This window comes from Coccinella septempunctata, chromosome 2 (assembly GCF_907165205.1).
Source record: "Coccinella septempunctata chromosome 2, icCocSept1.1, whole genome shotgun sequence".
Lineage (NCBI taxonomy): Eukaryota > Metazoa > Arthropoda > Insecta > Coleoptera > Coccinellidae > Coccinella > Coccinella septempunctata.
This window is the reverse complement of record NC_058190.1, coordinates 15,769,216-15,787,610: the sequence shown is the minus strand read 5'-3', so window position 1 is coordinate 15,787,610 and position 18,395 is coordinate 15,769,216. Positions and strand designations below refer to the sequence as shown.

General features: G+C 40.2%; 1 protein-coding gene across 1 annotated transcript; it reads right to left on the bottom strand.

Moving 5' to 3' along the window:
• Positions 1 to 10,873: 10,873 nt before the first annotated feature.
• LOC123306845 (copper chaperone for superoxide dismutase-like) lies at positions 10,874 to 11,976 on the bottom strand. The gene is made up of 2 exons (XM_044889011.1): positions 11,414 to 11,976; positions 10,874 to 11,287 (listed from the first exon to the last, which is right to left on the bottom strand). Exons 1-2 carry the CDS (start codon positions 11,787 to 11,789, stop codon positions 10,965 to 10,967), a joined length of 699 nt encoding a protein of 232 aa, XP_044744946.1. The 5' UTR covers positions 11,790 to 11,976; the 3' UTR covers positions 10,874 to 10,964.
• Between the last annotated feature and the right edge of the window lie 6,419 nt (positions 11,977 to 18,395).

Sequence of the window (18,395 nt, the reverse complement as noted above, 5' to 3'; positions counted from 1 at the left end):
CCGAACTGCGAACCAAAACAAAGCTTATATCCTCTATGTAACCGGCGTTTATAGCAGGCACGAACTACGCTGCTTCGACGGTTGCCGAAAGTAACTCCTATGGTTCATTAACCTCCACCCCCAAGAGCAGGCCATCCTTCAAATAGCGTGAACTCACCTTTGCGCTTACCGCCAAAATACCAAGTGAAATTGAAATTTCTGATTTGCAAGTTTCGATATAGTTTTCACACAGTGGCTGCTACATTTAAAGTGCAGCTTACTGTACTGTTTGAGCACAGTGTCTATTGTATATTAAATACAGCTTGGTGTACAGTTCTTGCGTGAACAAACTGCATATAAAATACAGCTAGCTGTACAGTTTTTGCACAGTGACCACTGCATTCAAAGTACAACTTGCTGTACAGTTTTAGCACGTAACTGCTGCATTTGAAGTGCAGCTATCTGTGTCTGTGCAGTTTTTGAAAAGTGAATACTGCATTTAAAGTACAGCTTGCTGTACAGTTTTAGCACGCCACTGCTGCATTTGAATTGCTGTACAGTGGATTGCAATGCCATCGCTGTTTTTGAAGTGCAGCTGTGGCTGTATGTCGAATGCAGTTTGTACCGTACAGTAACTGCAAAGTCCACAGGGACATATAAGGTCCTTTTTGGTGCAGTTATTGCATTACCGTAACTGCAGTCAATTGAAGCAACGAAGTACAGTTTCTGTACAGTGACTGCATTTCAGTGTTTGCTGGGAGGTGTAAAAAAAGCACCATAGACAGCAACATTGCGACTTCTCATTTTGGAGGTTCTTGGAACGATTATTTTGACAGAATAAACTACCAAAGTGAATCCTCTATTGAATTTATATTTATGTTCAATTTGATAATTACCATCGTGGCAATCAATTTGCACTCTATATTCGAGGCGTTCCGAGCAAAAGTGATCCAAGCTATAATTTTTCTGAAATGGAATTAACAGTAAGAACTGCCTAAAAATGAATCAAAATTTTATATACTCGTGAACTCAATTTCTGAAGAATTGTAGCTTGCGCCTCTTCAGCTCTGAACGCCTCATTCTTACCTACATATATTTGGCATTCTGCTCTCATCCTCAAAAGGGAAATTGAACAACTATATGAATTACTGATATCTTTTTATTCAAGATTAATATGTTTCATACAAATCCAAATATATATAACATAAAGAACGTATATCTTGTTATAAATCTTCACTCCACTCCAGGAACGGCATGGTCCAGCTGAAGAAGAAAAAATCAGAGCTGTATTGATAGTAATAAATTGAGTGTCATGAAAAATCGAACAACAGTAAAAGGTGATTTTTTCCAGCACAGTATCTAAAATAATAATTTGAAGTTCTATCGATGATTCAAATCAATTCCAAGTTTGATTTTGAAGGTTGTGAATGTCACTTATGACTTAATAACCTAAATTCATATGAGGTATGTTGAAAGTTGAACGTTACAAAGGTGCAAAAATGGGGAGGATAAGAGGGCCAAGAAGTGATCATGATATAGTCATTATTTCAATAGGTTATATAACTACTCACCTTTTACTGCACATTAATTAATCAATCAACGTCGAGTTACACTTAACTAAAACGAAATTTAATAATAGATGAACAGCTCGGTTAAAAAAATTATTCTCAAAATTCATTCATAAAGATTTTGTTTGTTTATTCTCCCAACACAACGCAGTCACAGCACGAAACACGAATAGTCACACCACGTTTTGCATACCGGGATTTAGGTTATGAGTTAACCTCGAGACCATGATAAATAGAACATTTCAGACAGTTACTGAAAGTTTTTCTTAGAGAAGTCGCTGGGTAGAGTTCATCGAAATTTATTCACAACACATCATTTCATGTTCTAAAAATATCACAGATTCAATATTTCAAAAATATCAACAGAGAGAAGTCGCATAGTAGTAGCTATGTTCACCTCATCGGAACATCTCGATATGATGTTTCATGCAACCACTAGGGATCTAAAGTTGAGGAATTCGCAAACTTAACAATATGCGGACGTTTATGTCCACAATGTGAATTCTTAAGTACATTCATGAAAATTCTCAAAGAAGCGCTTCAATGCGAAATTTTTGGGTACCCCCTGTGACTTACTGTTACATTTCTGGTTGACTGGGTATGCAAAAACTGTACAGTAAACTGCACTTTGTATGCAGTGGTCACTGTGCAAAAATTGTACAGCAAGCTACACTTCAAATGCAGCAGTTAAGTGCAAAAACTGTACAGCTAGCTGTATTTTATATTCAGTTTGGCCACTGTGCAAAAACTGTACAGCAAGATGTATTTTATATACAATAGATACTGTGCTCAAACTGTACAGTAAGCTGCACTTTAAATGTAGCAGTCACTGTGTAAATACTTTATCGAAACTTGCAACTTCGAAACAATATTTTATGTAGAGAAGTTTCCTAGTTATTAACAGAATATCTATTCTGCAAATCGTAAATTTTCAATTTCACTTGATATTTTGGCGGTAAGAGCAGTGGTGGCGCCATCATTTGGCTGCACTCAATAGATGTGTATACTACCCTGTGATCGCAACCGTCAAGACCAGTGATGCCATCATTTGGCTAATAATGAAGTATTCTTCTACCATGGGAATAATCCATATTTTGGTAATGAAAGGAGTCTACAATTATTGAATTAAATCTGTTTATGAAATGTCTCTTTGTTCGAAATTCGAACATTATTCTAAAAAATAATCAAGTTCAATAATATGGAAAATTCCATCTGAATCATTCATCTTCAGTTTGATCAATATACCTCTTGGGCAACTGTGGAGTTAAGACATTCCCTTGAACGTTCTGAGTCTGGTCGTTCAGTTGCCCTAAACTTCAAGCAAGTGTTGTTTCAACCAAAGAAACAACACTCTTTAACCTTCATAATCGAATTTTCAACTTCTTGAGGAAGGTATATGTTTAAGTTTTAGGAATTCCTATGAATTATTATTCTAAATTCTATTATTAACTCTATATCAAATACTCCATTTTTGAAATGAAGAATTGCAAATACAGAAACTGTGCAGTCACAGTATATCAAATACTGCGTTATGAAAATGCAGAATTATCAATAAAGAAACTGTGCAGTTACTGTACATCAAGAACTGCGTTTTGAAAATGAAGAATTATCAATACAGAAACTGTGCAGTCACTGTGCATCAAATACTGCGTTTTGAAAATGAAGAATTATTTATCAATACAGAAACTGTGCAGTCACTGTACATCAAAAACTGCGTTTTGAAAATGCAGAATTATCAATACAGAAACTGTGCAGTTACTGTACATCAAAAACTGCGTTTTGAAAATGCAGAATTATCGATACAGAAACTATGCAGTTACTGTACATTAAAAACTGCGTTTTGAAAATGCAGAATTATCGTGTAGGAAATGTAATAATTTCCTCGAAAATAAATTCACATGCCGAATTCCTACAACAAATTCGACGAGAAAATCAAAACGGAGAAACATAGGAAACCACTCCTCCTTCGTCGTACAATTTCATTGGTGCAGAGAAAATGTTCCGAAAATGGTATAAAAAGAACCCATATGGAAAGCAAAATTCATTCAGATTCAGACTCAGCTATCGAGACAGACGACCACCAGCTAAGAAAATTACGCATATCGCTTCCGCATTCCAAGCCTGCACACAAAAGGTTTTTCTCAAAACCACTCCAGCTACCCGAAGACGTGCAGTCCCAACACATCTGTTAACAATTATCAGGGCGACACTTGACCTGCATCCCGAGCCTGCATTCCGGACGTCAACAGTGACCGCACATTAGGGCGAAACAAATTCGTTTTTGTTAAAACGACATTGCATATATTTTACTCTTCAGGGCAATCCTCATAAAGTTGGGTTGAATGAAAACTGTGATATTCTGTTGGAATATTTTATTTCAATTCCCTTTTCCTTGGAAAAACTAACGATAGTTCCAGCTCAACAGGCTACTCAACCCACAAATTTGTGACCCCGACGTGATCGAAAAAGGAGCGCCGAAGAAAAATGGAACAAGGAGCAGCCCAGGTCTCAAGAGTCGCCGTTCGGATGCCAGAGTTTGTAGCCGCCGATCCCGAATTATGGTTTGCCATGGCTGAAGGAAGTTTTCTTTGCTCCGGAGTGACACAAGACCGGACAAAGTTTGGCTACATCGTAGGAGCCCTGCCAGCAAAATTTGCCGCCGAGGTGAAGGACATAATCATGAACCCACCTACCGACGGGGCCTACGAGAAATTAAAGATGGAGCTGGTGCGACGTCTGAGTGCCTCCCAAGAAGAGAAGACCCGCCGCCTACTGGAACGAGAGGAAATGGGAGATCGTAAGCCATCACAATTCCTTCGACATTTACAGGGACTCGCAGATCGAACCGTCCCAGATGCCCCGATGAAATCCCTGTGGATGAGCAGTCTACCCAAGTGTATCCAGGTGTCATTGGCCATCATCAAGGACAAAAATCTCGAAGACTTGGCAACCCACGCAGACAATATAATGGAAGCCTCCCGACCTATCGTCCACCATATAGCAGAGACAACCAACATAGAGGCCATCATCAATAGGATGTTGGAGCAGATGTTCTTAGGACTGAACCGGGAGATAGCAACACTGCGGGCAGAGCTGGCAGCACACCACCGAGAGCGACCCAAGAGAGATGGTAGCCGAAGCCGTTCCCACGACCGTCGAAGAAGCCAGAGTCGCAGACGATCGCCAACTGACGGACAGTGCTGATACCATACGAGATTTGGAGCCAGGTCCACGAAGTGCGTGCAGCCCTGCAACTACACCTCGGGAAACGAAGGAGGCCTTCACTAGAAGCGGCCAGTGATCTCAGCCCAACGACGCGCCGCTTGTTCATTACGGATCAGGACTCCAAGTTGCAGTTCCTGGTCGACACTGGAGCAGACCTGTGCGTCTTCCCACGCAGCGCAGTCACTGGCAGACGAGAGAAGTCAGACTACGTCCTTGCAGCAGTCAATGGGACACCCATCGCCACGTATGGTACAACCACCCTCACGCTGAACCTAGGACTACGCCGAGATTTCACATGGAGGTTCGTCATAGCAGACGTATCAAAACCCATCATCGGCGTCGACTTCTTGAGTTTCTACAACCTGCTAGTGGACGTGAGGAACCGAAGACTTTTGGACGGAACCACCCAACTCACTACCCAAGTAGAAGTGGCTGAGTGCTCCATCCCAGAAGTCAAGACTGTCAACGGATCCTCCAGGTATCATGATCTACTAACGCATTTTCCAGAGATCACCAGACCTGCAGGAGCACCAGGACGCATCAGTCACAACACGAGGCATCACATCAAGACGATGCCCGGACCACCAGTAGCTTCGAGACCACGACGTTTGGCACCAGATAAGTACAAGGCAGCCAAAAAGGAGTTCGAAGCCATGCTAAGACTAGGAATCGCCCGTCCATCCAAGAGTCCATGGTCATCCCCACTGCATCTCGCACCAAAGAAGGGTTCTGAAGAATGGAGACCGTGTGGAGACTACCGTGCCCTAAACGCCCGGACTGTCCCCGATCAGTATCCCGTGAGACACATCCAGGACTACGCCCACATCCTCCAGGGGAAGAAAATTTTCTCAACCCTCGATCTAGTGAGGGCATACAACCAGATTCCCTTGGTCGAAGAAGATGTTCCCAAGACCGCCATCACGACGCCATTTGGACTGTTCGAGTTCCCAGTCATGACGTTTGGACTACGGAACGCAGCACAGACTTTCCAAAGGTTCATCGATGAGGTTCTACAAGGACTGGACTTCTGCTTCAGCTACATTGATGACGTACTGATCGCCTCATCGTCGGAAGAAGAACACATGGAACATCTTAGGATCATCTTCGAGAGGTTCCGCAACTACTCCATCGTCCACAACCCAGCCAAGTGTATCTTCGGACAACCAGAAGTGAAGTTCCTTGGTCACCTCGTCTCTACCGATGGAACAAGACCGCTGCCAGACAGAATCCAAGACATACTGGGGTATAATCAACCAACAACCGCCAAAGACCTTCGAAGATTCCTGGGTATGATAAACTTCTATCGTCGTTTCATACCCCGAGCATCACAGACACTTGCACCCCTCCACGACCTGCTTGTGCCAAAACTGAAAGGAAAGGCGAAGATCTCATGGACCCCAGAAGCCACTGCAGCCTTTGAAGAAGGGAAGAAGATGCTAGCTTCAGCCACCTTGCTTATGCTCATCCCAAGGACGCCGCTCCTCTAGCCTTAGTTACCGACGCGTCAGACACTGCAGTAGGAGCTACTCTACAACAGTTGGTTAACAGCGAATGGCAACCACTGGCATTCTTCTCCAAGAAACTGTCACCACCAGAGACTCGTTATGGAGCATACGACCGTGAACTGCTAGCCATCTACCTAGCCATCAAACACTTCAGACACATGGTAGAGGCCCGAAACTTTACCATTTTCACGGATCATAAGCCATTGACGTATGCTTTCAAGCAGAAGCCAGAGAAGTGCTCGCCCAGACAGTTCCGCCATCTGGATTATATCTCGCAATTCTCCACCGACATACGCTACGTTCCAGGAGTGCAGAATGTCGTCACTGATGCCCTTTCAAGATTGGACGAAGTGACTCACACCTTGGACTATGCAGCATTGGCCAAATCGCAAGAAGATGACGACGAACTGCAGAGATATCTTCAAGGTGACACAGGATTGCTGCTACGGAAGATGAAACCACATGGGTCAGAAATCGCTGTGTACTGTGATACATCCACACCTCAGGCACGTCCATTTCTCACCAAATCATTCCGCAGAGCAGCCTTCGATACCATTCACAGACTGGCACATCCCAGAGTGAATGCATCTATCAAAATGGTCAAACAACGTTTCGTATGGCCTTCAATCAACGCAGACTGCAGAAAATGGTCCCGCAGCTGTATAGAGTGTCAGCGAGCCAAAGTCACTCGCCACGTCAATGCTCCACTGGGTACTTTCATGCCACCAACACGTCGATTCGACCACGTGCACATGGACATCATCACCATGCCACACTCTGAGGGCTACCGATACTGCCTCACCTGCGTCGACCGATTCACTAGATGGCCAGAAGCCATCCCACTCCAAAACCAGGAGGCATCCACCATCGCCAGAGAATTTTACACAAACTGGATAGCGAGGTTCGGTACTCCACTTCGGATCACCACTGATCAGGGAAGACAATTCGAGTCGAGCCTGTTCAACGAATTAAATAAGTTGACTGGCACGAATCACATCCGAACTACCGCCTATCACCCAGCAGCAAACGGCATGGTGCAGAGAATCCATCGACAACTTAAGGCAGCAATAAAATGCCACAAAAACGACCGATGGACCAAAACACTCCCAACCGTCCTCCTCGGAATGCGAGCAGCCTGGCGAGAAGACCTGAAAGCAACGGCAGCAGAACTGGTATATGGAGAGCCACTCAGATTGCCTGGAGAGTTCCTGGATTCCAGAAGTACGGATGACAGCGAGAACACATCCGACTCCATAGTGAACCTGAGGCAACAAATGCGAGAAATAAGGCCCACTGACGGAAGCCACCACGTAGAGCGGACCAGCTTTATATTCAAGGACTTGGTAACTTCACCTTACGTGTTCGTCCGGCATGATGGCCCGAAGAAAGGCCTGCAAAACCCCTACGACGGACCATACGAAGTGTTGAGTCGAAGTCCAAAACACTTCGTAATAAAAATAAACGGCAAGGAAACGACAGTGACAATCGACAGGTTAAAACCAGCCTACGTCATCGCGGACGACGATATGAAGAACCAGCCAATGCAAGAACACCCTGTAGAACCCGATAGAGAAGATCAAACTCCAGCCCAGGAAAGAACAACTACTAGATCCGGCAGAAGAGTTCATTTTCCCAAGAGATTTCTACAATATGTTTCGTAACTTCGTCACTGGTGGGGGAGTGTGTAGGAAATGTAATAATTTCCTCGAAAATAAATTCACATGCCGAATTCCTACAACAAATTCGACGAGAAAATCAAAACGGAGAAACATAGGAAACCACTCCTCCTTCGTCGTACAATTTCATTGGTGCAGAGAAAATATGTTCCGAAAATGGTATAAAAAGAACCCATATGGAAAGCAAAATTCATTCAGATTCAGACACAGCGATCGAGACAGACGACCACCAGCTAAGAAAATTACGCATATCGCTTCCGCATTCCAAGCCTGCACACAAAAGGTTTTTCTCTAAACCACTCCAGCTACCCGAAGACGTGCAGTCCCAACACATCTGTTAACAATTATCAGGGCGACACTTGACCTGCATCCCAAGCCTGCATTCCGGATGTCAACAGTGACCGCACATTAGGGCGAAACAAATTCGTTTTTGTTAAAACGACATTGCATATATTTTACTCTTCAGGGCAATCCTCATAAAGTTGGGTTGAATAAAAACTGTGATATTCTGTTGGAATATTTTATTTCAATTCCCTTTTCCTTGGAAAAACTAACGATAGTTCCAGCTCAACAGGCTACTCAACCCACAATCGATACAGAAACTATGCAGTTACTGTACATCAAGAACTGCGTTTTGAAAATGCAGAATTATCAATACAGAAAGTGTGCAGTTACTGTACATCAAAAACTGCGTTTTGAAAATGCAGAATTATCAATACAGAAAGTGTGCAGTTACTGTACATCAAAAACTGCGTTTTGAAAATGAAGAATTATCACTACAGAAAGTGTGCAGTTACTGTACATCAAATACTGCGTTTTGAAAATGAAGAATTATCAATACAGAAACTGTGCAGTCAGCAGTCACTGTGCATCAAATACTGCGTTTTGAAAATGAAGAATTATTTATCAATACAGAAACTGTGCAGTCACTGTACATCAAAAACTGCGTTTTGAAAATGCAGAATTATCGATACAGAAACTATGCAGTTACTGTACATTAAAAACTGCGTTTTGAAAATGCAGAATTATCGACACAGAAACTATGCAGTTACTGTACATCAACAACTGCGTTTTGAAAATGCAGAATTATCAATACAGAAAGTGTGCAGTTACTGTACATCAAAAAGTGCGTTACTGTACATCAAAAACTGCGTTTTGAAAATGAAGAATTATCACTACAGAAAGTGTGCAGTTACTGTACATCAAATACTGCTTTTTGAAAATGAAGAATTATTTATCAATACAGAAACTGTGCAGTCACTGTACATCAACAACTGCGTTTTGAAAATGCAGAATTATCACTACAGAAAGTGTGCAGTTACTGTACATCAAATACTGCGTTTTGAAAATGAAGAATTATTTATCAATACAGAAACTATGCAGTTACTGTACATCAACAACTGCGTTTTGAAAATGCAGAATTATCAATACAGAAAGTGTGCAGTTACTGTACATCAAAAAATGCGTTTTGAAAATGAAGAATTATCACTACAGAAAGTGTGCAGTTACTGTACATCAAAAACTGCGTTTTGAAAATGAAGAATTATCACTACAGAAAGTGTGCAGTTACTGTACATCAAAAACTGCGTTTTGAAAATGAAGAATTATCAATAAAGAAAGTGTGCAGTTACTGTACATCAAAAACTGCGTTTTGAAAATAAAGAATTATCAATACAGAAACTGTGCAGTCAGCAGTCACTGTGCATCAAATACTGCGTTTTGAAAATGAAGAATTATTTATCACCACAGAAACTGTGCAGTCACAGTACATCAAAAACTGCGTTTTGAAAATGCAGAATTATCGATACAGAAACTATGCAGTTACTGTACATCAAAAACTGCGTTTTGAAAATGCAGAATTATCGACACAGAAACTATGCAGTTACTGTACATCAAAAACTGCTATCGATTGAAATTTATTTTGGGAGGATTTTGCATCTCTTCATAAACTTTTTAGGGTTTTCATTTTTAATTGATTTTGTTTCAGAGATTGGGAGTGAAAACCCTAAAAAGTTTATGAAGAGATCAAAAACTGCGTTTGGAAAATGCAGAATTATCAATACAGAAACTTTGCAGTTACTGTACATCAAGAACTGCGTTTTGAAAATGCAGAATTATCAATACAGAAAGTGTGCAGTTACTGTACATCAAAAACTGCGTTTTGAAAATGCAGAATTATCAATACAGAAACCGTGCAGTCACTGTACAACAAAAACTGCATTTTGAAAATGCAGAATTATCAATACAGAATATGTGCAGTTTCAGTACAGCAATCTCTGTGCTGCATTCTGGTGGCACTTGTAGTGCAGTATTTGTACAGTTGCTGCATATTGTGTTTGTTGGGTGGTTGTTTCCCTGTACCCTTCAATTATTATAATGTACATCATTTGTTACAAAATATTGTTTTGAGAAATGTTTTATAACTTCTAGACAAAGGAATGCTGCAATTCTCATCCAACAACTATTTTGTATTCGTTTTGTTTCATATGTTGGGGAAGAAAATCCATAAAAAGTTATACATCATATTCGTTTTTGATGAATTGTTTTTATAACATTGATCACCAAAATCCTAAAATTTAACTTTGTTGAATCAATTAATTCACCATGAATTAGTCACTCAAATATGAATTATATTCATAGTTGTTCCATTATCTTTTCTTTGAAAGAGGCACCAAAACAATTTGTCTCTGCCAATTTTTTATTGCTTCCCAGTACCACCTGGCCTATTTCAAATTTTTCGTGGACACTTTTAGTTACACTAGTTTGTTCTCCTTCTCTCTGCCCTCCATATCCCAATCTGAGCAACGGAGCCTTATTACTCTATGATCAATAGATTACTATATTAGCAAGTAAAAATATCAAATCATCTCTATAAGCAAATCAGACTTTTGTATTTCATACATCAAAGAATATCAGGAAATTATGATGGATTGCTTTAATTATCATCCCCTCACATCTTAAAAAAATATCCAAAATCAACAAGTATATACAAGTTTCATAAATAAGAATTCTCAAAGTGATGGTTTCATAGGCACATTCTTTTCATCCCACATAGAGGCTCCACTACAGGCACAAATTGTTTTTGGATTCTGAAATAAGCCCGCTGATCTTGCAATAATACCACATATAATTCTTTTTTCACCATTTGTATACGGTTTAGATATTATCAGTGAACGGCCAATTAATTCGGGTAAATGCACAATCTTATTTTCCAAACGGAATGTTGATCTTCCATTTGATCCTGCCTCAATAACACCCAAGTCACCATACTGCTTGCCTTCAAGGCCCATAAATTTTCCAACTGGATTGAAAGTATCACCACAGCTTTCACATCCTAAAAAAATTTCGATGAACCCATCAATATTGATACATTAATATTTATTCATTTATATAATTTATAAGAGCCAACGTATAACCTATGCTCAAAATATGTTACAATGCTCGAGTGAAGAATTCTCACCTCGAGAAATATCCCCATTTTCATGTACACTCAGTTGATATTTTCCTGGTTCCAAACCATCCACTGTTCCATCGACAATACAAGAGTTTGGAAGTTGTACAAATCTCACAACACCCTTGACTTTTTGTTCACCTGCTTCTAATACAGCAACGCCAGCAGTTGTTCCACCTAAACCTTTAACAACCACTTTTCTACCAGACGTTTCCAATTTTTGTAATAGTTCTGTTGTGGACAAAGTGCTCTCAACTATGACAGAACTTTTAGCCACATTGATATCAACAATATTTATATGTGGTGAACTCAGGCTTTCCTCGACTGCTCTAGCACATTTTTTGCAAGTCATATTCACTGCGAATTCCGTAGTAGTGGAAGTCATTATTGTGTATTTGAATTCAAAATATGGGCAAAATTTTGGAAATGGGGTAATTCTGGGTGGTTGGTTTAAGATTTTTAGTTACACGAGAATTTTGATGTTTCAGAAATGAAGTTTGTGTTTCATTCAAGATGTGTTGACTTCACGATGCATCAATGACTTGATACTTTCAAATTTGTTTATTTGGTTTGGTTTTTGGTTAAGTTCAAACCAGAGACACAGACCCTTTTTCTATGGTTCAAACATAGATACAAAGATCATAGAATCTCTTGCATCTTCTTTTCTCCCATAGACCTATGAGCGGTGGGAAGTTGGCTGACAATATCTAGCTGAAAGAATCCCGAAGATACCCGAAGCGGCGATGGCCGCCAGCGGCGTACCCCTACTCTTATTTTCGCCGAAAAATCGCTTCTGCATTACGAAATGAGATTAGCAGTTGAAATAATATAAATATTTGATGTTTGGCATATATAAATTTGATAATTCGGACAATTCGTTTGAAAAATGAATTTGTTCGATATAATTTTTCGATCAATTGAATTGAAATCGTCTAGGCGCGAAGTTTATTCTATATAACTTCTATGTTTTTACGACTGTCAAAATGAGATTTTCACTCAGATGAAGGTTGACTATTCAGGATTCATAATCCGTCAAAAACATTTCTTGCACCCCTTGCAGACTACCCTTTTTCGACCCTTTTCCATATAAAACACCGAATTTTCGATATAAAGCGCGCAGTCAGCTCTCTATAACTTCTATGTTTTCACGACTGTCAAGATGAGATTTTCACTTAGATGATATTCAACTATTCAGGATTCATAATCCGTAAAAAACTTTTCTTGCACCCCTTGCAGACTACCCTTTTTCGACCCTTTTCCGTATAAAACACCGAATTTGCCCTAGGAAGCGCGCAGTCAGCTGTCTATAACTTCTATGTTTTTGCGACTGTCAAAATGAGATTTTCACTCAGATGAAGGTTGACTATTCAGGATTCATAATCCGTAAAAAACTTTTCTTGCACCCCTTGCAGACTACCCTTTTTCGACCCTTCTCCGTATAAAACACCGAATTTTCCCTAGGAAGCGCGCAGTCAGCTATCTATAACTTCTATGTTTATACGACTGTCAAGATGAGATTTTCACTCAGATGAAGGTGGACTATTCAGGATTCATAATCCGTAAAAAACGTTTCTTGCACCCCTTACAGACTTCCCTTTTTCGACCCTTTTCCGTATAAAACACCGAATTTGCGATATAAAGCGCGCAGTCAGCTCTCTATAACTTCTATGTTTTTACGACTGTCAAGATGAGATTTTCACTGTGATGATGGACAAGTATTCAGGATTCATAATCCGTAAAGAACTTTTCTTGCACCCCTTGCAGACTACCCTTTTTCGACCCTTTTCCCTATAAAACACCGAATTTTCGCTATAAAGCGCGCAGTCAGCTATCTATAACTTCTATGTTTTTACGACTGTCAAAATGAGATTTTCACTCAGATCAAGGTGAACTATTCAGGATTCATAATCCGTAAAAAACTTTTCTTGCTCCCCTTGCAGACTTTCCTTTTTCGACCCTTTTCCGTATAAAACACCGAATTTGCGATATAAAGCGTGCAGTCAGCTCTCTATAACTTCTATGTTTTCACGACTGTCAAGATGAGATTTTCACTCAGATGATGGTCAACTATTCAGGATTCATAATCCGTAAAAAACTTTTCTTGCACCCCTTGCAGACTTTCCTTTTTCGACCCTTTTCCGTATAAAACACCGAATTTGCGATATAAAGCGCGCAGTCAGCTCTCTATAACTTCTATGTTTTTACGACTGTCAAAATGAGATTTTCACTCAGATCAAGGTGAACTATTCAGGATTCATAATCCGTAAAAAACTTTTCTTGCTCCCCTTGCAGACTTTCCTTTTTCGACCCTTTTCCGTATAAAACACCGAATTTGCGATATAAAGCGTGCAGTCAGCTCTCTATAACTTCTATGTTTTCACGACTGTCAAAATGAGATTTTCACTCAGATCAAGGTGGACTATTCAGGATTCATAATCCGTAAAAAACTTTTCTTGCACCCCTTGCAGACTACCCTTTTTCGACCCTTTTCCGTATAAAACACCGAATTTGCCCTAGGAAGCGCGCAGTCAGCTGTCTATAACTTCTATGTTTTTACTACTGTCAAGATGAGATTTTCACTCAGATGAAGGTGGACAATTCAGGATTCATAATCCGTAGAAAACTTTTCTTGCACCATTTGCAGACTACCCTTTTTCGACCCTTTTCCGTATAAAACACCGAATTTGCCCTAGGAAGCGCGCAGTCAGCTGTCTATAACTTTTATGTTTTTACGACTGTCAAGATGAAATTTTCACTCAGATGATGGTCAACTATTCAGGATTCATAATCCGTAAAAAAATTTTCTTGCACCCCTTGCAGACTACCCTTTTTCGACCCTTTTCCGTATAAAACACCGAATTTGACCTAGGAAGCGCGCAGTCAGCTGTCTATAACTTTTATGTTTTCACGACTGTCAAGATGAGATTTTCACTCAGATGATAGTCAACTATTCAGGATTCATAATCCGTAAAAAACTTTTCGTGCACCATTTGCAGACTACCCTTTTTCGACCCTTTTCCGTATAAAACACCGAATTTGCCCTAGGAAGCGCGCAGTCAGCTGTCTATTACTTCTATGTTTTTACTACTGTCAAGATGAGATTTTCACTCAGATGATGGTCAACTATTCAGGATTCATAATCCGTAAAAAACTTTTCTTGCACCACTTGCAGACTACCCTTTTTCGACCCTTTTCCGTATAAAACACCGAATTTGCCCTAGGAAGCGCGCAGTCAGCTGTCTATAACTTTTATGTTTTTACGACTGTCAAGATGAGATTTTCACTCAGATGATGGTCAACTATTCAGGATTCATAATCCGTAAAAAACTTTTCTTGCACCCCTTGCAGACTACCCTTTTTCGACCCTTTTCCGTATAAAACACCGAATTTGCGCTATAAAGCGCGCAGTCAGCTGTCTATAACTTCTATGTTTTTACGACTGTCAAAATGAGATTGCCTTTCAGATGATGGTCAACTATTCAGGATTCATAATCCGTAAAAAACTTTTCTTGCACCCCTTGCAGACTACCCTTTTTCGACCCTTTTCCGTATAAAACACCGAATTTGCGATATAAAGCGCGCAGTCAGCTCTCTATAACTTCTATGTTTTTACGACTGTCAAGATGAGATTTTAACTCAGATGATGGTCAACTATTCAGGATTCATAATCCGTGAAAAATTTTTCTCGCACCCTTTGCAGACTACCCTTTTTCGACCCTTTTCCGTATAAAACACTGAATTTGCGCTATAAAGCGCGCAGTCAGCTGTCTATAACTTCTATGTTTTTACGACTGTCAAAATGAGATTTTCACGCAGATGATGGTCAACTGTTCAGGATTCATAATCCGTTAAAAACTTTTTTTGCACCCCTTGCAGACTACCCTTTTTCGACCCTTTTCCGTATAAAACACCGAATTTGCCCTAGGAAGCGCGCAGTCAGCTGTCTATAACTTTTATGTTTTTACGACTGTCAAGATGAGATTTTCACTCAGATGATGGTCAACTATTCAGGATTCATAATCCGTAAAAAACTTTTCTTGCACCACTTGCAGACTACCCTTTTTCGACCCTTTTCCGTATAAAACACCGAATTTGCCCTAGGAAGCGCGCAGTCAGCTGTCTATAACTTTTATGTTTTTACGACTGTCAAGATGAGATTTTCACTCAGATGATGGTCAACTATTCAGGATTCATAATCCGTAAAAAACTTTTCTTGCACCCCTTGCAGACTACCTTTTTTCGACCCTTTTCCGTATAAAACACCGAATTTGCGCTATAAAGCGCGCAGTCAGCTGTCTATAACTTCTATGTTTTTACGACTGTCAAAATGAGATTGCCTTTCAGATGAAGGTTGACTATTCAGGATTCATAATCCGTAAAAAACTTTTCTTGCACCCCTTGCAGACTACCCTTTTTCGACCCTTTTCCGTATAAAACACCGAATTTTCGCTATAAAGCGCGCAGTCAGCTATCTATAACTTCTATGTTTTTACGACTGTCAAAATGAGATTTTCACTCAGATCAAGGTGGACTATTCAGGATTCATAATCCGTAAAAAACTTTTCTTGCACCCCTTGCAGACTTCCCTTTTTCGACCCTTTTCCGTATAAAACACCGAATTTGCGATATAAAGCGCGCAGTCAGCTCTCTATAACTTCTATGTTTTCACGACTGTCAAGATGAGATTTTCACTCACATGATGGTCAACTATTCAGGATTCATAATCCGTAAAAAACTTTTCTTGCACCCCTTGCAGACTTTCCTTTTTCGACCCTTTTCCGTATAAAACACCGAATTTGCGATATAAAGCGCGCAGTCAGCTCTCTATAACTTCTATGTTTTTACGACTGTCAAAATGAGGTTTTCACTCAGATCAAGGTGAACTATTCAGGATTCATAATCCGTAAAAAACTTTTCTTGCTCCCCTTGCAGACTTTCCTTTTTCGACCCTTTTCCGTATAAAACACCGAATTTGCGATATAAAGCGTGCAGTCAGCTCTCTATAACTTCTATGTTTTCACGACTGTCAAGATGAGATTTTCACTCAGATGAAGGTGGACTATTCAGGATTCATAATCCGTGAAAAACTTTTCTTGCACCCCTTGTAGACTTCCTTTTTTCGACCCTTTTCCGTATAAAACACCGAATTTGCCCTAGGAAGCGCGCAGTCAGCTGTCTATAACTTCTATGTTTTTACGACTGTCAAGATGAGATTTCAACTCAGATGATGGTCAACTATTCAGGATTCATAATCCGTGAAAAACTTTTCTCGCACCCTTTGCAGACTACCCTTTTTCGACCCTTTTCCGTATAAAACACTGAATTTGCGCTATAAAGCGCGCAGTCAGCTGTCTATAACTTCTATGTTTTTACGACTGTCAAAATGAGATTTTCACGCAGATGATGGTCAGCTGTTCAGGATTCATAATCCGTTAAAAACTTTTCTTGCACCCCTTGCAGACTTTCCTTTTTCGACCCTTTTCCGTATGAAACACCGAATTTGCGATATAAAGCGCGCAGTCAGCTCTCTATAACTTCTATGTTTTTACGACTGTCAAAATGAGATTTTCACTCAGATCAAGGTGAACTATTCAGGATTCATAATCCGTAAAAAACTTTTCTTGCTCCCCTTGCAGACTTTCCTTTTTCGACCCTTTTCCGTATAAAACACCGAATTTGCGATATAAAGCGTGTAGTCAGCTCTCTATAACTTCTATGTTTTCACGACTGTCAAAATGAGATTTTCACTCAGATCAAGGTGGACTATTCAGGATTCATAATCCGTAAAAAACTTTTCTTGCACCCCTTGCAGACTTTCCTTTTTCGACCCTTTTCCGTATAAAACACCGAATTTGCGATATAAAGCGCGCAGTCAGCTCTCTATAACTTCTATGTTTTTACGACTGTCAAAATGAGATTTTCACTCAGATGAAGGTGGACTATTCAGGAATCATAATCCGTGAAAAACTTTTCTTGCACCCCTTGTAGACTTCCCTTTTTCGACCCTTTTCCGTATAAAACACCGAATTTGCACTATAAAGCGCGCAGTCAGCTGTCTATAACTTCTATGTTTTTACGACTGTCAAAATGAGATTTTCTTTCGGATGAAGGTTGACTATTCAGGATTCATAATCCGTAAAAAACTTTTCTTGCACCCCTTGCAGACTACCCTTTTTCGACCCTTTTCCGTATAAAACACCGAATTTGCGATATAAAGCGCGCAGTCAGCTCTCTATAACTTCTATGTTTTTACTACTGTCAAGATGAGATTTTCACTCAGATGAAGGTGGACTATTCAGGATTCATAATCCGTGAAAAACTTTTCTTGCACCCCTTGTAGACTTCCTTTTTTCGACCCTTTTCCGTATAAAACACCGAATTTGCCCTAGGAAGCGCGCAGTCAGCTGTCTATAACTTCTATGTTTTTACGACTGTCAAGATGAGATTTCAACTCAGATGATGGTCAACTATTCAGGATTCATAATCCGTGAAAAACTTTTCTCGCACCCTTTGCAGACTACCCTTTTTCGACCCTTTTCCGTATAAAACACTGAATTTGCGCTATAAAGCGCGCAGTCAGCTGTCTATAACTTCTATGTTTTTACGACTGTCAAAATGAGATTTTCACGCAGATGATGGTCAGCTGTTCAGGATTCATAATCCGTTAAAAACTTTTCTTGCACCCCTTGCAGACCACCCTTTTTCGACCCTTTTCCGTATAAAACACCGAATTTGCCCTAGGAAGCGCGCAGTCAGCTGTCTATAACTTCTATGTTTTCACGACTGTCAAAATGAGATTATCACTCAGATGAAGGTTGACTATTCAGGATTCATAATCCGTGAAAAACTTTCCTTTCACCCCTTGCAGACTACCCTTTTTCGACCCTTCTCCGTATAAAACAACGAATTTTCCCTAGGAAGCGCGCAGTCAGCTGTCTATAACTTCTATGTTTTTACGACTTTCAAGATGAGATTTTCACTCAGATGAAGG

Bases quoted from the DNA above. Each gene is read 5' to 3' on its own strand.
- LOC123306845 (XM_044889011.1), bottom strand. From the start codon at position 11,789: ATGACTTCCACTACTACGGAATTCGCAGTGAATATGACTTGCAAAAAA. The intron at 11,288-11,413 runs GTGAGAATTCTT...AAATTTTTTTAG, and splicing joins AAATGGGGATATTTCTCGAG to GATGTGAAAGCTGTGGTGAT.